At 51.6% G+C, this 20,629-nt stretch overlaps 1 protein-coding gene across 1 annotated transcript in view; it reads right to left on the bottom strand.

Moving 5' to 3' along the window:
* Nucleotides 1-693: 693 nt before the first annotated feature.
* The window catches only part of PLB1 (phospholipase B1), a 120,385-nt gene continuing 100,449 nt past the window's right edge, over nucleotides 694-20,629 (bottom strand). Inside the window, exons 44-56 of the mRNA XM_076000445.1 lie at nucleotides 20,472-20,530; nucleotides 18,793-18,860; nucleotides 18,484-18,527; nucleotides 18,146-18,245; nucleotides 14,644-14,695; nucleotides 13,692-13,772; nucleotides 12,171-12,236; nucleotides 11,624-11,715; nucleotides 10,498-10,576; nucleotides 9,633-9,737; nucleotides 9,043-9,138; nucleotides 3,042-3,116; nucleotides 694-1,656 (exon numbers count right to left, since the gene is read on the bottom strand). Coding sequence (XP_075856560.1) covers nucleotides 1,477-1,656; nucleotides 3,042-3,116; nucleotides 9,043-9,138; nucleotides 9,633-9,737; nucleotides 10,498-10,576; nucleotides 11,624-11,715; nucleotides 12,171-12,236; nucleotides 13,692-13,772; nucleotides 14,644-14,695; nucleotides 18,146-18,245; nucleotides 18,484-18,527; nucleotides 18,793-18,860; nucleotides 20,472-20,530 — 1,097 coding nt within the window. The 3' untranslated portion in view covers nucleotides 694-1,476. The remainder of the gene's footprint in view (nucleotides 1,657-3,041; nucleotides 3,117-9,042; nucleotides 9,139-9,632; nucleotides 9,738-10,497; nucleotides 10,577-11,623; nucleotides 11,716-12,170; nucleotides 12,237-13,691; nucleotides 13,773-14,643; nucleotides 14,696-18,145; nucleotides 18,246-18,483; nucleotides 18,528-18,792; nucleotides 18,861-20,471; nucleotides 20,531-20,629) is intronic.

Raw genomic sequence — 20,629 nt, 5'->3', positions numbered from 1 at the left:
TCCAACCCAAGGGAGGGTTATGTGGTTATGAATTCCATGCTGCTTTGAGGTAGGAGTTACTGGAAGCATGGAAACTTTCAGGAATTAAAAAAAAAAAAAGGGAGATGATGAACTCTTAGATGTAATCAGTTATCTTTGTTGTTACACTGTCTTAAGCCAGGAGCGTGGGCTGGGGTGTGTGATTGAGTTACGCTTTTCAGTCCATAGGAAGAAGCGGGGGAAGGCACATTATTCCCATTGTACAGAAACTGAAGCCCAGAAGAGCACTGGAACTGGGTGTGGGGCTCTGGGTTCTCTCTGCTGTTTTATCAGAGAGAGAGAAGCTGATGACCTTCGTGAGAAGGTGGCAGGCAGTCTTCATCCATACAGCGCTGCCCCAATTCCCCAAACCGCCTCTAGGTCTCTCCTCTTCCTCAAAAGCCAGGCCGTGCTTCAATTCATTTTTGCTTGTAAGACAGGCAAAATGTGTGCTATTACTCCAATCTTACAGATGAGGAATCTGAGAAGCGGGCTCAGGCTGGGGCAGGGGTTGGCTGCAAAGGCCACACACTTTAGGTGGTGTGTCTGGGATTCTATCTCGGGTTCTTTGTCATCCCAGGCTTTTTGAGATCAGAGAGATACTAAAAATTCAGAGGATGACATCTACCTTCCTGGAATCTTTGTTTTTATTGAGGTGAAATTCTCATGATAAACAATCCTCTTAGAGTGAACAATCCAGTGGCCTTTAGTGCATTCACAATGTTGTGCAACCACCACTTCTATTTTCAAAACTTTTCGTTACCCCCCTCCCTGGGTTTTTGTGCAGAATGAGACAATCTATGTCAGGCATTCAGCCCAGGCCTTGCCCCTAGCAGGGCTAAGTGAACGGCAGCCTGTATTTTCTCTCTAGCTTCCTCTCAGAAACCTGGAGCACTGTCATTTGGCTTCTTGTTTATTGAAGGCATTTGTCTCCTTGGCCAGGCTGTGACATGCACAGCCCTGGAGGCACCACAGTGCCCTTCACGGTCCTGGGTGCAACTCAGGTGCTTAGCAGGTATGTGCTGGGTTGCCCTGAGTGGTGGCCAGCCAGCTCCACAATTCCAGCGAGCACCTGGTGGTGACCAGAACTTTTTCTGCCTTTGAAGCAGTGGGTTTTTAGACTGAGGATATGCCCATGGTGGTGTGAGACGGAGCCTGACGGGCCGTCTGGTCTGCCATGGCCTGGGCAGCTCTGCGGGGGCAGGCCGCCAAAGGCTCCAGCTCCCCCACCTGCGCTGCCGGCAGATGGAAGGCAAGTGCTTCAAGCAGGCTAACCTGAGAATGAAAGGGCTTTGGATTTTATTTAGATTTGCCTATTCCAGGAGCACAGGCCTGGAAGAAGCCCAGGAACCAAGAAGTCGTGACTGTCTCCTTGGCTGCCTGTGTCGCCAGGTGTTGACGCAAGTCTGTCTTGGTGGCCAGGAGTGCCGGAGGCGGGCGGGCTGGTGGAGTGTGGGCTCATTGAGGCCCTTGCCTCTGGCGACCTCTCACACCCTGCCAGACCACGGCGCTGACCACGCCCAACACAAGGCCACCTCCTGCTGCCACTGGCACGGCCCAGTAGGACACATCGCGGGCTTCTGCAGCCTGGGCTGGGAGTAGCTGGCTGTTCCGCAGGGTGTAGAAGTAAGGGCTGTCCTGTGGAGGCGGAGGGGAGGGTCAGAGGTGGACGGTCTCCGCCAACCATCATCTGCCTAGCTAAGACCTGCTGAGCCCCAGCCCTGAGACGGCACAATAACCTGGATGTTTTTGCAGCGCTTCCCTTTTGTAAAGCTCCTGTGTTTACACCATGCCCAAACCTTCTGCACAGGGCTGGAAGCTAAGGTGGTCAACACCCACTGTGGCCTTTTGGTTTCTCACCAGTGTCTCCTTCCCTGTCAAATCTGAAGCTGAAAGATGGAAAACTGATAGGTGACCATGAGGCAGATCCCATCCTGTGTTCTCTCAGCCACTACTGGACAACTATCCCCATCACCCCATCCCAGGAACACCCAGGGGTCAAGGAAGGTCAGTGTGGAAGGACAGCTGGTTTTGCAGCAGATTAAAGAACCAGAAATGAGACGGGCGGGGAGAGGAGGCACCGGGACTGCCTCCCTGGGTCCTTCCTTCCACCTCTCCACTCTCTCTCTGTGACCCCTGATTGAGAGCCTGCTGTGTCGAGCCCATGCTAGGAGCTACGATGAGTACCTGAGAGTTAAGGTGTGGTATCTTCTCTCATTGCCCAGGAGGGAGATGAGATGTGTGTGGAAATAGTCATGTCATAAAGGAGAAAGGGTCAGTGTCTAGGGGAGGGACAAAGAGAAAAGGGAGACAGGGACAGAAGGCAGAGACAGAGTGGGCCACAGCCCCAAGGGCCTCCAGCAGGGCCTGGAGAGGGGAACATTCCCCTGGGCGGGTGGGAGACGAGCAGACGGCAGAGGGAAAGCGGGGAGGTGGGGAGGCAGGCAGGCATGGTGCTTGTCTGGGAAGTGGATCCTCACGCCAGGAGCATAGAGTGTGCAATGGAGGGAGGTGAATCCCGCCCCCTGGACTCTGGTCAGCAGGCAGTGGGGACCAGGCAAGGATTTCAAGCAGCCCCGACAAGACAAGTTACTTTCCAGGCAGGCCAATATGTGTCTGGTAGCAAGTGTAGGGTGGGCAGAAAGGGGAGACGAGTCAGGGGGCCAGGTGAGGATGGACGGCGTGGTGAGGGCAGAAGAGGACTAGAGGACTGTGTCTTACTTATCTTTGCCCCCCATCTCCTGCTTTGGTGCGGTGCCTGGCACAGGAGAGCCCTGGACGCATCAGAGCCCTCAGAAGTAATGGGCTCCTAGGCTGCCTCCCCGACTGAGACTCTTCCCTTTGGCTGGAGCTGCCGAGTGCTCCCTCCCCCGACTCCCGGCTGCCCATGCCCTGAGGAGCTGGGAATTTCAGTGGCAGTGAGGAGAGGCGAGATCCGAGAACATGGCAGTGAGTGGGGGGTGCTCTTGATAGAGCCGCCCTGGGACGGCTTTGTGCCTCTAGGTGGCAGGACGTTTACTCACAGGAGAGGGGCACTTGAGCTTGGCTCGGCTGTGGGTGAAGTTGTTGAAGGTCGTCTTATGGCCCACTGGTTCCAGCTAAAGAGAGAAAAAGGACACCTTGATTCTCTCCAAAGCTGGGAGAGACTTCCCTGTCAGAGGAGGTGGCTCACGCCAGGCGCCTTCCCTTTGCAAGGGTGGGTTGAACCCAGCAAAGCGGCGAGACCCAGGGCCAGGACACTGGGATGGAGGTGACATCTGACTCTCAAAGGCATGAGTCAGAGTCTGTCAGAGCAAGGCAGGACCCTAAGGCTATGCTCCTGGGTTTTCCAGGAAGGATACCACAGCCCAGGAGAGACCGACCAGTCCAGAATCCACAGAGTCCATCTCTGGTTTCTCTTGTGGGTTGCTGTGATTGCAGACACTATGTTTCCAATTTTACAAAACGATGATAATCATACTTACCAACTTCTTGAAGGGTGTTGGGCTCGTCAATTTCAGGAAAACTTTGGAAACATTGGTTACCATGACATCATTACCACACTTGGTTCGTCAATCTCGGGAAACTGGGGTTTCTCACTTGAGCCCCTTTGTATGTTTTCCACATAATGAAAAGATTTCCTTGAAATATCCCTGGGAGCAACTGTGGTTCAGTGAGTTCTGCCTAACACTTTTGATCCCAAGACCCTCTGAGAATGAGCTGGAAGCTGCTGTGCCTCCTGCCCTGCAGGTGGCCAGTGCCTCACGGCCCCCTGGCACCATCACCTACTGCAGACTCTGTCCTGAAGGTCCAGCCCCACGCATTGTCCAGTCTGCTTCCCGCCTGTCCCTGACCACTAGGCACAGCCAAGAGGGAAGTGAAAGCGCAGCGCCTGAGCCAGGGGCCACACCTGGCCCATGACCTCACTTTCTGTTGTCTTAAGCCTTTTATATCTTTTATACCAGTTCTTAGTAACACAATTGGAGGAGGAGGGGCCCGCTCTGGTCCAGTCTTGGGAGAGGTGCAAGGTGACTAGATGGAACACAACAGGCAGGACACTGGGTCCTGGCCCTGTGGGTAATGAGCTGCACAGGGGCAGGCTACTCAACTCCCTGAGGGTAGGGATGGGCACTGAAATCCTGCCCTGGCGTGTTATGTTGTGAGCATCAGATGAGAAGAGGACATGAAAGCACACGTGATTGGGGGTGGCTTACCTAAGTAGGATGGCACTATTGCCACTTTCTTAGAGCTGGGAAAACCCAAGCCTATAGTAACAGAACCACCCAGGACAGAATGAATGTTAAGGGCCAGCTTAGTCCCAATGATATTCCAGGAACTAACTGGCACAGGGGAAGGTCTTGATCACATCGCTTCAATCTCACGCCCCACCTCCAGCCATTGTGGCTGGTACTTCTCACAACTTCCCGAGAGAGCTGTCTCAGTCACTGGCTGCACTTTCCAACCTCTCTGCCGCTCGTTCTAGACAGTCTACAGAGTCCATCACTGGACGGAAGCTCTGGTCAAGGTCACCCATGACCTCCATGTGGTCAGAGCCAATGGTCACTTTTGTCTTCATCTTGCTTTGCTTCTCAGCAGCACTCATTAAAGTGGACGCCACCTCCTTGAAACACTCACTTCTCTTGACTTCCTGGTTACCATGTTCTTCTCATTCCCTTCGTACCTGCCTCCCTGCGTCTCATCCCTTGCTGGCATCAAAAGTTGGAATCAATGCCCACAGCTGGATAGTTGGCCCTACACTTTTTTCTACAGCAGGTCTCAGTTAATCCTATGGTTGTGAATACCACCTCTGTGCTAATAGCCCCACTCTTTTTTTTGTAATCTCCAGCCTTGACCTTCTTTGAACTCCTGCATTTAACAGCTTATGGGACACCTCTGCGTGGATGCCTGAAAGACAGTTCACACTTCCCATGTCCACAACAGAACTCTTCATTTTCCCTCCCCAGCTGATTTCTCTCTACCAGCTCAACCACCCACCCAATTTCTTAGACTCCAAACCAAGAAGCCATCCTTTGTTATTCTTTCCCCTCATCCACCAGCCAGTCTAAACACATCCTAATTCCTCCATTGCCATCACCCTTGTTCTAGCCCTGCGTCTCCCACACGGGACACCTGTAGCCACCCAAAGGTCATTCTAGGTCCAGCCTTGCTTCCTCCCAGCCCATCTCTACACACAGTGGAGGGTGAGCCCCAGAGCACGTTGCTCCCCTGCTCAGAGTTATCCAAGGACCTGGCCCCTGCCCGCCTCTTTGACCTTGTTCATGTCCCTCCAGCCACACTGGCCTTCAAGTTCCTTGGACACTTCGAGTGCATTCCTGACTCCGGGCCCATGTGGTTCTATTTCTTCTGCCTGGAACACTCTGGCCCCAGACCTCTGCCTGGCAATCTCTTGACATTCAGTTCTCAGCTCACCTGTCACCTCTTCACTGAGGCCTCCTCCTCTCTGACCATTGCCATCAGAAATGACTCTGTTGATTTGTCTACTTTCCCCACTAGACTGTATATTCCATGAGAGCAAAGATCTTTTCTTTTTCACTGCTGAATCCCCAGCACCTATAATAGTACCTAGCAGCGCTCAGTAAATGGTTGTTGAATGAATGAATGGTTGGATGAATTGAAGTCATGAAGATCTGAGTGGAAAAGCTGGGTGCAGAGAGGAGAAGCCTGGAGTTGGCCACAGGAAATGGAGTTGTTTTTCCTAGAACCAACCTTTTCCTAAGGCAGGCACTGTGGATGCCGACCATGTAGCAAATGACAGGGCTGAGCAGGGTGCAGTGTAGCTGGGAGTGCCACTGGCCCTCTCTGGGCATTCGGAGGTGGCTTCCTGCAGGAGCTGGCACCTGACTTGAGTGTGGAGGTAAGAAGGGCAGTCTGGGATAAGGTGGAGAGTAAGCGCAAACACACAAAGGTGGGGACTGCTGGAGCAGCAGCCAGAGAGGTTAATCAGGCCTTGGATGTTTGAAAGCTGGGGAGTGAACTGGTTAGGTTTTCTTTTATGCAGATGACTTGATTGCCCTGTGGAGAACAATTTAAGGCAGTGGTTCATAAACCCTGCACATTAAAATCATCTGGGGAGCTTTCAAAAAGTACTAAACCCAGGTTCCACCCCCCAGACCAATTAAGTGGAAATCTCTAGGGACAAGCCCAGTTGGGCATTGGTATTTTTTTTTTTAAGTAAATTTTTTATTGAAGCCAACCTACACAAGTCATAAGTGAGCAGCTGATACATTTTGATAAAGTGAGCATGCCAGCATCCAGATAAAAAAACAGAATATTACCAATACTCAGAACCCCCTTCCCACGTTCTTCGAGTACTCTCCATCCCCAATGAGAGAGACCATCCCTATGTACCTTTTGGTGGACATGCTTTTGGTATATCTGTTGGGTATATACCTAGAATTATTAGGTCACAGGAGGTACATGTGCTCAGTGTCATTAGATATATCAAAGAGTTTTCCAAAGTGGCTATAGGCACTAATTGTTTTTAGAAGTCCCCAGATAATCCTTGTATGCTACTAGCACTGAGAATAGCTGTCCTAAGGGCTGTAAGTCTGGACACAGGGATGCCAATTAGGAGGCTGGAGTTGTCACCCAGCACCTGGGGAGATGCAGCTACTAGCTGAGAGTAGGATTGCCGCAGTGGAGGAATAGGCCTTAGAAAAGAAAAAGAAGGCCGGGCGTGGTGGCTCACGCCTATAATCCTAGCACTTTGGGAGGCCGAGGCGGGCGGATTGCTCAAGGGCAGGAGTTCGAAACCAGCCTGAGCGAGACCCCGTCTCTACCAAAAATAGAAATAAATTAATTGACCAACTAAAATATATATATACAAAAAATTAGCCAGGCATGGTGGCGCATGCCTGTACTCCCAGCTACTCTGGAGGCTGAGGCAGTAGGATCACTGAGCCCCGGAGACTGAGGTTGCTGTGAGCCAGGCTGACGCCATGGCACTCACTCTAGCCTGGGCAACAGAGTGAGACTCTGTCTCAAAAAAAAAAAAATAAAAATAGAAAAGAAAAACTTTTTAAAAGAAGGTAAAGGAAGAGGAAAACATTCCCTGGTGCTTCTGGTATTTCTGGATTCAGCCTTTGCAAAGATCTCTGGAGAAGGAAGGGCAAGAGATGAAATAGTTTAAAGTGTGTCTGTTGCCCCAGTAGCGTACCCTGGGAACTTCAGCCAAAGCCTGCAGACACTATGTCATAGGACTCTAATTATGAGACATGAATTCACCAGTTACATATGTGCTTATCAGGTGGGGAGCAGGGGAGGGTGGTGTTGTGACCAGGAGACTAGGGAGGCCTTGGGAAACTGGGACTTCTAACTCACTGGCTGTGTGATGCTTGGCAAATTGCTTCATATCTCTGTCCTTTAGTTAAAGAATATTCTGGCTAGCTGACCTCTCAGGTCTGTTCCAGCTCTAACAGTCTATTTATTTTGTTTTATGTCTCTCTGGGGGTGAAATTCAAATAAAAAGATGATCTGAAAACATTGGACTTTGTAATTATATTCCCAAATTATATAGCATAGGATAAGAAACTCTTGGATGACTTTAATTTTGCTTTGTTTTTGTTATTTTTAAATTCAGGATATGTCTGAGATAATAATGGCCGGGGAACCAGGGGCAATCTTGTCTTCCCACTATAGCTCCAGGCAGTGTTTACCTTTTGTTTTTATATCTAAGCGCCTCTCACCTGGGTGAGTGGGAAGAACTATTGAGCTGCTTTGGAAGAGGCCAGAACTGCATGCAGAAAGACCAGTGGACCCTATCTGTTGGAGTCAGTTGAGATCTTAGGAAATAGATACCTCTTTGGGGGGATTTTTTTTTTTTTATAGTAATAGTTACATGACTCAGCCACCGAAGGACAACTAGCCTTCAAAAACCAAATCTACAAAAGAAACATAACTATTCTCAGGAATTATCATTGTGCAAACTCTGGTTTGAAAAATCACTGTGGAGGCTGGGTGGGAACTCAGAAAGGCTTTGGCTGTAATTCAGAGTCCTGGGCTGAGAGAGTATGATGGAAGTTTTAGGAGTGGGCAGATATGTGATGTCAACAGGAGAAAAATCCCAGGACAACAGAAGTAGAGAAAAGCCGAGTCTGTAGTTAAATAGGCCAAGGATACAACCGATTTACATGCTGTTCTGAAAAGAAGAGGCTGCTGAGGAGGTGTAGCTCAGGAGAGAGTCAACATTGTGAGTCAGCCAAGGGAGATGCGGGGCTTGTCGGATGGGCTGGCGGGTGTGGGAATGTTTGCACGGCGGTGTTTGGCAGGGGAGGCTGTGGGCCTGAAACTGCAATAAAAGGAGCCTGGAGTGCAGTTGCCATGGGACAAAGCGGGGCCGCGCAGGTCGGGCTGGAGATTGCGTTACCCACTGGTCTAGATTAAAAAAAGCCATCAGATTGGGAAGGCATTTCATTCGCGGTGTGCAGGAGCATCCCGTGATGGGGGTGACAGGTCAAGCTGCGTGCAAACACAGCTGGACTGTTGAGTAGTCGGTGGCCAGGTGTCCCGGGACTGTATGTCCATTTCATGAAGTCCCCTTCTGCCCCATCAGAAAGGACTGGGATAGGTGGCAGCCTGAGAAAACAAGCTGTGGGGATTTTCACTTTTTGATATTTAAAGAAATAAGAGCTGGGAATATGTTGAGCCCAGAGCGCTGGAAGGCTGACCATGGTGCTGGGCGCCATGAGACGTGACTTCAATTTACTTCCTGAGATCTGTGACGTTTTCACTGTTTTATAGACGTTGACACAGATGGCCTGCGAGCTCATTTGCCTAAGGTCACACAGCCTGACTACAGAGTTATCCCTCAGAGGACCCCGGCATTGCTGAAAGAACAAGATGTGTGTATATGTATGTACACAAATCCTCAGAAAGTAATCTGTCAGGACCAATAAGGCGTGCTACTGTTTTGAGCTTTGAGGAGAAAGGACCCATGTCAGCCAGTAGGTTTGTCACTGTGGTACGTAGAGTCGAGACCCTTGGATTGTCCCTTTGTCACAGCCCACCAGGCCCTCAGTCGCTCACCATGTTGTTCCAGAGTGCGATGGCCATCTCCGCATGGGCCCGCTCTGAGAAGTGGAAACAGTCCTCGGAGAAGAAGGTGAGGTCAGGGTCCCCTCTCTGTGACCAAAGGCCAATGGGATTACCATCCTGTGAGAGGTGCCACCACCTGCCCCCATGCCCACCCCCATCCCCTGGGCATTTCTCCTGTCATCCCTTCCACTCTGCTGCCAGCTGGCTCAGACATCAATGGAAAAAGCCCCAGATTTTGGAATTTTCTTTTTAAGCAAACATGAATTAGGGCAGGGGTGCTGAAAGTAAAGGGATGGACTGTGGGTGGCCCTAATAGTTGAAAAGCAATAATATTTTTAGGATGCTTTTTATTTTATCCCAATCTAGCAAATACCAAGGCTATGCCTGGGGACCTTGGTCACTATGGATTTTCTCTTTTTTCTTTCCAAGTATGTCTAAGGTCCAATCATACAAAAAAAAAAAAGTTAAAGCAGAAACATCAACCCTTGGGAGTGCGCTGGGAATGATTAAAAAAGAAAAAAGCCCACATAGAGAAGACGAGTCCTACACACATGAGCCTCCCAGAAATGCTTGCAGCTTACCTCGTTCAGTGGGGCGAGAGTGTTCTGGAAGAAAGGCTGCACCACAACCGTGAAGTCCTCCCGCTGCTGGTTCCGGTGCCAGTAGGAGAACCTGGAGACGCCACTCTGGGCCGGGGAGAGAAACGCTGCTCAACCTTCCTGGCAAGGCTGGACAGAGGGGTCAATTCCTGCTGTTGGGACAGGAGTCAACCCTCCCTAGACAAAGGTGACTAAAGGGGCTACGCGAGGGTGACGCGTGCACTCACTCTGCACCCACTAAGGAGCACCTGCATTTTGGGGCCCTATGGTGGATTTAGTAAGTATCCAAACATAGAATGTAAAAGGAATAGACCAGATACACTTATCCTAAAGGAGTTTATCCATCCATGAAAATGAGATAAGGTGTAAAAACAAGAGCCATCTAGGGCCTTAGGGTCCATCAAGTGCAGACTGAATTTGATTTGGGGAGGTATCTGAGGGTGAAGTTTAATCTAGGGGATCTGCTTAGAAGGGGGGAAGCAGACTTGCATTGTGAATGAAGATGGGTCAGTTTGCAGAAGGGCTCTGGGTGGGCATGTTCGGAGAGGGGACACCAGGGGAAGAGATGGACAGATGAGAGCAGGGGTGTGTTAGGAGGAGGAGTCCACTCTGGGAGCCAGGGCATCCCCTAGCTTCCACTTGGGATCTCTCATTCTCCTCCTCTCCCTGGCCTTGGTGTTCAGTTCGCCTGGATAAATATTCCAGGGGCTATGATCTGCCTTTTAGGGACTAGCTTGCTCTCAGCCAAACCCTGCTGAACATGTGATGTCCACGTCCTTGCTCTGGGAGTTGGGGAGGGGGCAGGTGCTCCCAGCTGGGGCAGGAAGAGGAGGGCTGCGGGGCTCACCTGGAAGTTCCAGTTCACTTCCTTCAGTTCTTGCATCTCCAGGGAGTTTTGAGCGTATTGGAGGCAAGTGCAGTTGCTCCTGTGAGACAAGGAAGCTTGTGTGGAGGCCCCCTGGGGCAGCCTGGCTCTGCTCACCTGGGGGGCTGACTCTTGGACCCAGGTGACAAAGCCCTAACTCTGGGCATGAGGTTCAAGAGGTAGAAGACTTGGCACCTGATGCCCGGGGTTCCCTGGGGGCAGGATGCCCCTTGCCTACTCCCCAAGCCTGCAGCCCCTGGGGTTTCTCCAGAGAAGGGCAGGGCAGAGAGGGGCTGGGGTTTTGGGAAGACTGCCATGAGAGCTCTGTCTTTTGGTAGGAAATCACTCTTCATGTTCCTGGGCCCCTTGCTCAGGGCTCCACTGTGGGAAGCTGGGGAGGGCCACCAGCGTGAAGCCTCTGGAGGAGCCCTTCTGCCTGAGGGCAGGGTTCCCAGCAAGAAAGGGAGCCAGCTGATCAATGTCACAGCAAATCCATTTGACCCCAGGTAGGACCCTCATGGCAATAGTCTCACAAGCTACAGGGACACCTTTGGCCTCAGGAGATGGCAACTTCCTGCCAGGGCTCCACAGAGCTTTAAAGAATTCCAGCCCCCAACACGAATGCTTATCTTGCCCACAGTACCTCGCCTCCAAGCCCCGCTTTCAAGGATGGAATGAAAGCAACTATTTCTTGAGGTCCTGCCCCAGGTGGGCCAAGTACCTCACGTCTACCTTTCAAGGAAGGTATTTTATCCCCACTTTACAGGTGAGGAGTAAGAGGCCCATAGAGGCTGTGTGGTTTGGTCATGGTCCCATCCATAGCTCCTAAACTGCAGAGCCGGGATTGGAGGCCAGATGTAGCTGTTTTGAAAGCTCATCGCTGAGCTGCCTCTCAGCAGGAAGCAACTTGCCAAGGTTGGACTTTGCTAAGGAGCCTTCAGGATCATTGGTGTCTCCCGGTGCACAGAAAAGCAAACTGGGGTCCAGAGAAATGACAGGACTTGCATACAGTAGGCATTCACTCGGGTAGAGGCACTCTAGATCCTAACTGCTCATGTCCTCCTTGTCCCAGTTGCCTGTGTCCTGGGACTGTGACCCATCCACTTACTCCCCTTCCAGCGTGGCACACTTCCCGCCTTGGCCCTGGTGCAGGCTGGCCAGCTCCACGACCTCCACCACGTTGACGAAAGTCCTCGGAAGCTGCGGGGAGTAGAGGGGATGTCCTCACTAGGCCCTGGCAGTGGTGGGGGGAGGGCCCTGGCTACAGCTGGAAGGAGCCCGGGGCATCATCTGCAACCCACTCTGCCTCCCCAATTTTGCCAATGAGGAAACTAAGGCCCAGAGAGGGGTGTGACTTAATATTATCTCACTGGATCTTCTTAGTGCCCCCACTTCATAGATTGGGAAGCGTACAGAGAAGTCACTTCTTGGGTCACAGTGCTCCAGAGGTAAGCCCTTTGCTGCAACACAATCCGGTCTCCGATCCAGTCGGAATTTCTTCTGCCGGGCAGCGGCCCCTCCCTACCATCCAGGGGCCCACTCGAGGCGGGTCTCTGCCGTGTCTCACTGAACACAGTCTGCCTGAGGCACCTCGGGAGGGAACACCCCACTGAGGCAGCAAATGGGACCCAGGGCCTGCAGGCACTCTTCCCTACCTCCTCGTAGAGGATGTCCAGGGCCTGTTGGATGTGCTGCACGTACTCCTGGGCTGCCTGGGCCTCCTGTAAAAGAAGAGAGGGCTCTCTTCAGCCCCTGGGCTCCACTCAGAGGCGGCCAGAAGCACAGGAAGGCCCAGGGCCTGGGCTGGCAGCAGAGTGACTGCAGAGGGGCTTCGGAGCTCCTGGCCAGGCTGGGAAGCCCAGTCCTTGGTGCTAGTTGACTGAGACTCCTGTAAGAAATCATCCCTTGTCCCCTATGAGACACCACAGACAATCTTCACCCCTACGCTGCTCCACCTTACCTCTTCCCTCAGAAGTCCCTTCTGTCACCTGACCTCAGCCTTCTCCAGGCATGTGTGGTGCCCCGATGACCACTCTCTCTCTTTCCTCTGGGCTTCGGCCCATGCTGGTCCCACTGCCTGGAACTCTTTGCTCTCCTGTATCCACCTACATTCTTTACCTTGTGATTCAGCCCAAGGATCTCCTCCTCTGACCCATATCCCCAACTGGAGGCTGATTTAGAGGTGCCCCGTCATGTCCTGGGTGCTGTGTGTAGGGTACCTAGTAGGTGCTCAGGAAACGCTTGCTGACCGAAGCACGGACTGAGGGCTTTGCTTTATAGCATGAGGGAAGCGGTCCTATATTTTTGGATATGGCTCTGGGCTCCTTAGAAGGTGGCGGGAGACTGATCCCTGAAGGTAGGTGGTGACTTGCAGCTCCTATGCTAAGCATCGGAGGACACGTGTCTGCCCGACAGGTGGCTGAGGCGCCCGGGAAGCAGCGCCAGGTGCCGAGGCCGGGCGAGAGCTGCGCACTCGGTCCAGCACGCTCACCGCCGGCCCCGCGGAGGTGCCCCACCTGCTCGCAGATGAGCTCCCGCCCACAGCTAGCAGAGGGGTGTGGGGAGCAAAACGGCAGTCCGAGCTAAAGAGGGAGGAGAGGGGGTCCTGCGTGCCAAGAGTTCCTGCCCCGCCTCCCTTCCTGAAACTTAGCCTGAGTTAATCCCGGTGGCGGCGTGTCCAGCCCCTTTCCACAAAATGGTGCTCTCAGGAGTATAAACCTGACCGTTCCCACGAGGGACAGGTACTCTGGGGCTAGTAGAGGGCATTTCTGGAGTCCAGGACACAGTGATATTTCCATCCCCAGGAGGTCGGGCAGTGGGGGGGAGAACGGAGGGAAAAGCCAACCCCCGCACGTGGGAGGTGACGCTCATGGAGCCTTTGGCAGTTGGCCCCTGTGAGCCATAAGGGATGACAAATGCCTTTTACCCCGACCCCACGGACCTGTGCTGTCAAATCTTCCACTGCAACCTCTGAGGCAGGGCAGCTGCCTTTCTCTGGCCAAATAAAATGGAATGTCCCCAATTTAGAACAATATGTATTCTAAAAGTTATAACTTCCAAAAGTTTGTAAGTCTGGATGCATTTCCCTGTAGAAATGACGTCAGGAACGGGGTTGGGTTCCTAGGCCACAGGCCGGCCACTTGTCAGCTATCCACTGGGGTTGGTCAGGGGCCTACCAGAGACTTGCAGTAATGACACAAGTCGTTGGCACCAATGAAGAGTGTGATCAGCTTCCAGTCTTCCTCCAGGCTGATTTCCTGCAGGGACAGAAGATCCCGAGTTTAGGCCTTGGTGGGGGCACGTGCAGAGCTGCTCGCCACGCCAGCGAGGCAAACCCCGAGGTGCCAGGTGCCGTTCATCCTCTTCGTATCAAAACAGAAGGTGCAAAGTGGGGCCTCCCCAACCCTCGCGCTGGTGCTGGGGCGAGCAGGGCCACAGAGAGGACTGGGTGTGCGTGTGTGCTCACACGGGACAAAGGCTGTTTTCGCTCTGAAATCCTCATGAGCAAGCCGCAGTGCGTGGATGTGTTCCCCATGTCCTTGCACCCACCGAAGGCGGGTGGATTCGCAGGCCCTTGAACTATGACCTGAAGGCCTTCATAGGAGCCCAGGGCCAGGGACACAGCTCTCCAGAGCCCTGAGCTGCCCCTGGGAGGAGTTCTTAGGGTCCGAGTGGGGAAGGGAACTGTAGGAAGCGCCGGCATGCACCGAGAGGTGGGCTGGGTGGGCGTCCTGGTGGGGGGCAGCTTTCCACTCGGCCACCTCCATAACAGGAGTCCTGCCGGAGTGGAAGGCCGAGGCACGCAGAGCAGTAGAAACAAGCGCTGGTGAGAAGCTCCAGGGGGCTGGCTGAGCGGGAAGGAGGAAGGATTGGAGTGGAATGAGAAGCCTATTTTTAGACGCTTGCGTTTACAGAATAGGGCTCTGGGAAGCCAACTCTGGGGTAAAGCAGGAAACTGCCAGAGGCCAAGGCCACGATCTCGGCCAACTCCCTGCTCCACCTTGCCCTTCTGGACCCAAGGCGAGCAAAGTGGAAGCCTGCTTCTAGGGGACACCGCTGGCCCCTCTCAAAAGCAGGCTGTCTCCTCCCCAGCCAACGGGACACAGCACCCTCAGGGCCGGTACTCACAGGGCTGGCTTTCATTCGCTCCACTAGGTCCCGGGCCTGGGCTGGCATGTCCCTAGGCAGGGGGGAGAGAGATGGTAGGGCTGGCTCAGGAAAGAGCTGCTTCAGGAAGAATAACGTTATATGGTACAAAGTTTATTCCTTCAGAATACAGTGAAAGGGTTTCCATTCTCCAGAAATCTCAGCCTTGTAATAATCAGAGCTGCCATGGGCCTGGGGGCCACATGGATCCAGGCCCTGCCACCCCCTAATCTGCATCCGGCCACCTCCTTTGGCAGGGCCGGGCTGGATCTGGTCGACCTTCCCAGCAGGGCTTTTCCCTTATATTTCCTCAAGATCTTTCTTTGCAAGCTGAGCCTGTTTGTTTCTTAGTTGCCTACTTTAAAAATAACCTTTTGTATATTTGAAAAAGTCACAGCTCTAAATTATACCTCAGCTTTCTCCTTTCCAGGCATAATGATTTCTTTAACCTTTGCTTTGAAGCCCCACTCTCTGCTCCCTTAATCCTTTTGTTTCTTCTCTGTAGTTAGTTAGGTTTCTACATCATTTCCCGTCTCTTTTCTTCACCCACCCTCAACAAAATGGGATGGGGAGACACTATGGATAGGGTTAGTTATCCCTCCATTCCCCAGATGTCTGCCATAAATATTTTAAAATAATGCCATTTGGAGATTTGGATAAGTGATACAAATGCCAATGGAATATTACACAGCAATAAAAAGAAATGAACTCTCAATACACCAAGGAACATGGATGGATCTTGAAATAATTTTGATAAATGAGAGAAGTCAGACAAAAGAGTATACACTCTGATTCACTTATGTGACATTCTAAAAAAATCAAATCTCTAACAAAAGCAGATTGATCATGGCCTGGGAGTTGGAGTAGAGACAGGAATGGGAGGGAGAGATTACCAAGGGACATAAGGAAACTTCCGTGGGGCGTGTTTATTATCTTGATTGTAGAGATGTTTTCACAGGTACTATATATACATATGTCAACACTGATCAAATTGCATATCTTTATATGTGCATTTTATTGTGTGTCAATGATACCTCAATAAGGCTGTATTTTAAAAGATATGTATATGAGAAATTAGGTCAACAAAGGGGATACAGCCAATGGAAGCTTCCATGGGAGAAGTCATAAAAGCAGTAGCCGGCACAGATGGCCATTGTCAATCTTTGGGTGTCCAAGACAAGTTGGACACGTGGCCAACCACACCCATCCCTGCCCTTGTTCCTCATTGAAGAGAATTTATATACCTAGGATCATAGCCCATGCACTATTGCTATTGATGGGGACATCAGAAAGCTATAAAGAAAGCCTTTCTTGGTTAAAGGTGACCACAGAAGTACCTATAACAGGTTTAAGATGTAACCAAGAGATTTCATGGGCAATAAGCCTTTGCAGGGAGGAGGGTAAGTCAGGAATGCCCACTTCCTCCCCTCTTCCCGGCTCTCAGGTCAGACCAAGTCCTGTTCCCCACAAGCTTTCTCTCTAGGCTCATGTATCCATTTCTCCTCCACTTCCCTTTCTACTGCCAGGTGTCGTACTTTCAGCTCTGCCACTGTCTTGCTGTGTGAACCTGTACAAGTTCCTGAATCCAGCTAGGGTTGAATTTTTCTATCTTTAAAAGGGAAAGGTTAGACCAGATGATTTCAGGGGCCCTTTCTGGGTCCACATCTGTCTGTAGATGGCTCAGTTAACATTTCACACTCTTGTTCTCTTGACTGTACTCCATGACTAAGTACCGAGTTATTTCAGTCTGCAGCATTGCCATACATGACATCATCTTTTTCCAAAAAGTATTTCCCAGTTTGTTTAGTTTCCTTATCTAGACCATAAGCTCTTCGTGGGCAGAAAGTTCACCTTTTGATTCTTTTATATCTTTCAGTAACTACCTTGGGGCTCAGTCCTTTGCAGATGTTGAATGAATTCTTATTGATTGATGGAAGGGGAATTAGACATTGAATAAAACTCTGAAACTCAATATCCTAATAATGGCAGTTTTGTGCATGTGTATTTATGTGCTGTATTAAATTCTTTTCGTGGATTATCTCATTTAATCCTTACAACTACCCTGAGAGGTAGGTACTATGATTATCTCCATTTATAGATAAAGAAACTAAGACTCAGAGATGCCAAGCAATTTGCCCAAAGTCACACAGCAAGCAAGTCTTGGAGCTGGAATGTGGACACAAATGGTCTGAACCAAGACGTCGTGATTTTAAGGTGTTCTGCGACGGCATTTCTCTGTTTAGGTGACCTCATCCTTATCCATGCTGATAAACAACAGGTTGGAGGTGAAGGAAAGTCATAGAGCAATTCTCCAGCCTTAAGTCAACAGATTAGTCTCCTTTCCCCTAACACTGGACATCAGAGATGCTCACAAGAAGCTGCATGTCTGCACTGCGTCCCCTGCCACTGACTGTTCTGGAAGAGGCGCTGAGAACTAGTAACAGAAAAGGCAATAAGGGCAGTGAAGCGAGAAAGGGAGAAGGGGCTTCCGTGTCAATACAGTGAGGAATCAACCCCTGGGTAATGAAGACTGGGCTGTACAATAACAGTAAGATGATGATGATAATAATAGTAATAATCATAACGGTAATTAGATGTTGCTATAATGACCCTTTGAAGCCCAGTTTTTGCAGAAAAATAAGTTTTCCTGCTTATGACGTTGAGGAACTGACACCGCTTCCTGTGGCTCAGAGACTCAAGCTGAGCGTGGGGCCCACATTACCGCTTCTGAAAGGAACGTTCCCTGTAAACAGAGTGAGTCAAACCTGTGTCGTTTCCCTGGTGATCGGAGCATAGCGATCCTGCCACAAAGCCTGCACCCAGCACGCTCCATGCAGAAATCAACAAACCCGCTCAGGCATTTCGGCTTTAATTATCCGGGTTGTTGTCAACAACAGAAATCCCGGTGAAAACAGACCGCCACCATGCTGCCTTGGGGGCTCTGACATCTAACCCCCTCGTCAGAACACAGCTTTTTCAGAGTCAAAGACTGCAGGGGAAGGGGAAGAGAGGAAAGGCAGACATCCACGGGCCACAGCCTGAGTTCTTGGGGTGCTGGGAGTCCCCTGCACGCTCGACCTGAGCCTCTGCCCGCAGGAGGTAGAGCAGAGTGAGCAAGGGCAGCGCCCTGAGCCGGGCAGAAGCGCTGCTGCTGCCCTGGAGAGGTCAGAGTGCAGGCTCTGCATTTAGGCCTGGCCTGATCCTGGCCCCTCTGATACCGTGCCGGGTAATCTTGGCTGTTCAGGGAATTTCACAAGCCTCAGTGTCCTTATAATGGTGCCCTGTCCAAGAGCGTTGGGATTACAGGAGATAGTCCACGTGGGAGTTTCTACACGGGACCACCATGCAGGAAGTGCCCTGTGCGCAGCTGTTATCGCCCCTTTGGGGTCAGGCTCCCACACGCCACCCTTCTCTCCCCTCCCGTTGCCCACCCTGATCTCTCAGCCGTGCCCTCACTCTCCCTCCTGTACCTGCATCTACTCACCGAGCTCTGGCGCCTTCCACTGCTACGTTCAGTCCCATGGTCTCCTCCCTGGTGCCAGTAGAGAACCCAAGGAGGTAGGGGTTGAACTTCTTCAGAATGTCTTTAAAGGAGGAAGGTGGAGGAGCACAGGTGAGAGGTGGCAGGAGCCCCACGGGAACTGAGATGGATGTGCAGTGTTGGGGCACAGGGGTGGGGTGGAAAAGTTCTGGGGCTTCTCAGGGCTGGCTGACATCCCCCCTTGCAGATAACCTGCTCCCGCCCTCTTCCCTGGGAACACCTGGCTTTGGCGAGGGGTTGCTGTGGCCGTAGTGACAGTGCTTCTCTGAGCTGCTACTTACTGGGCAGCGTGGTGTGGGTCTCCAAGACTCCGTCCCCTCCAATGCTGGAGAAGAGAAAGCGTATGTGTTGATATCCCCCCAACCTGCCACTCCATGTGTTGTCACATGTGTGCATCAGAACCGAGATTCTGTCCCTGGGCATTGTTCCCCTCATCCTCAGGGCAAGGGAACTCTCGTGGAGTCTCCCTGTGTCTCAGAGCTGGGCCACCTCTGGGGGCCCACCCTCGTCTCGGGTGAGAGGGGAAACACGCTACTCACTCCCCTTTGGAGGAGTGTCATCGGGAAAGAATGAGCCAAGAACACACTCACCTCCAAGACAGTCCCCTCCAGGATGTGGGGGGGTCACTGGAGTTGTCTGGTCGAGCTCTCATTGCTGTCTATGAAAAGCAAAAAAGAAAAAAAAAAGTTCCAAGCCTGTGCTGGGCTGGTGCACGAGCCTCTCTGGCCTCTCCACCCCCCAGGGTAGCAGCCAGGACCTGGATTTGCCTTTCCTGAAAACGGGAGTGGCTTTTCTCCAGCCCACCCTCAATTCTGAGTTGTCTTGACACATTTTCCTCCCTAGTGATTTGCCTACGACCAGTAACTAGTCAGGTCAATGTTTCCTTCCCGACCTCCCAAGCACCCATTCCCTTCCTTTTTGCTCCCTTTGCCACATTCCTAATTGAGACTCTCATCTCCTTGCCACCCTCTGGCCTCTGGTCTCTGGCCTGACCTCACTGCCTCAGGTCGCTGTTCCTTCCCGTGCACACCTTTCCTCCTGCCCCACCCTGGCTCTGACCCTTCAGCATCCTCCTTTTCCTTAAGGGTCAAGCTAAACCCCTCCACCATGTTCCCAGCTCGCCATAATCTGGCTTCTCCTTTCCTCCACCCGTGTGCCCCCCCACTCCACGTGACCCTCAGGCCTATGCAAACTGACCTGTCACCCTTTCTGAAACACGAGGCCTTGGGCTGATCTGCTATGTTACCACCCATGCCCATCCCTTCCTGGAATGCTGAACTCCCTGCTTTCTAGCCCCTTAAATCTCTAAAGTCATTGTCTAAGACCCTCAGCAGGGTCTAAGATACCACCTCTAAAAAGCTTTCTCTAAATGCCTTGTCTTAAAATTTTTTTTGAAATTTATAAAAGTAACATATGTTTACCATAATCAGTGAAATGATACAAAGATTTTTAAAAAGTGAATAATCTATGCCTACCTTAAGAATCCTGCCCCCTGCCACCGATCCCACACTCCCCCCACCTGAGCTAGTGAGTGGTTAACCGCCTGCTGTGTGCCTTTCCACAGCCTCTCCATGTTCATACAACATGAAAACACATTCACACACATGTGGGGCTGGGGTTTGTTTCTACAGAAATGAATACCCTATTTGAAAGTTCTGTATGTCACCTATATGATTATGCATCTTCTCCCACATAAGGTTCTTGTTTTTCTGGCTAGACAAGTTTCTGGCAGGCTATGGCTGTGTCTCATATTTTTTCCCTCCTCAGAATTGCTAATACAGGGGTCATGCACACAGCAATGGCTAAATCGTTGCTAATGCAATTCACTTAGCAAGACTGTGCTGTGTGTCAGTAATTGGGTTTCCTCTGCCCCAAAGAACATGCCCTTAAGTGGGGTGGGGGGCGGTGGCCAGTGTGTGGTAAGATTTGCCACCCGTTGAGTCTGGGTAGATGGAGATGAGGCCCCTGACAATGGCAGGCAGACCTGGGCAAGTGCCCTCACGCATTGATGGGATGTCTGGGAGTAGCAGGGAGGGGGTGTTGCTTCTTCCTGGGTATTGAGGGGAAGCCCTGTAGAAGTGAGGTTTGAGTGGGACTGGGGAGGTGGAGGGACAGGGTATCCTGGCTGTGCTTCAGTGCCTGACACAGGCAGGTCCTCAGTCATGTGTGCTCCATGCCGGATGCAGAGCCCACGTCGAGGAAGAGCTGATTCTGCACAGGGCCTGGCTGGCGCTGAGGTGCCCACCCTGGTTCATGGCTCAGTACTCACAGTCAGCGAATCACCCAGGGCAGCCACTACTTTGATGTCTGCAGGTCGGAGCTCATGGACTAGGAGAGACAGGCAAGAAGAGAGATGGTTGGGGTGGAGGCAGGGAACTGTCTACCTTTTAAAATATAAACTTTACCCCAAGTCTGTAACTCTGCCCT

Source organism: Microcebus murinus, chromosome 3, assembly GCF_040939455.1.
Source record: "Microcebus murinus isolate Inina chromosome 3, M.murinus_Inina_mat1.0, whole genome shotgun sequence".
Lineage (NCBI taxonomy): Eukaryota > Metazoa > Chordata > Mammalia > Primates > Cheirogaleidae > Microcebus > Microcebus murinus.
The sequence above is the reverse complement of the archived record's forward strand: the minus strand, read 5'-3'. Positions and strand labels throughout refer to the sequence as shown.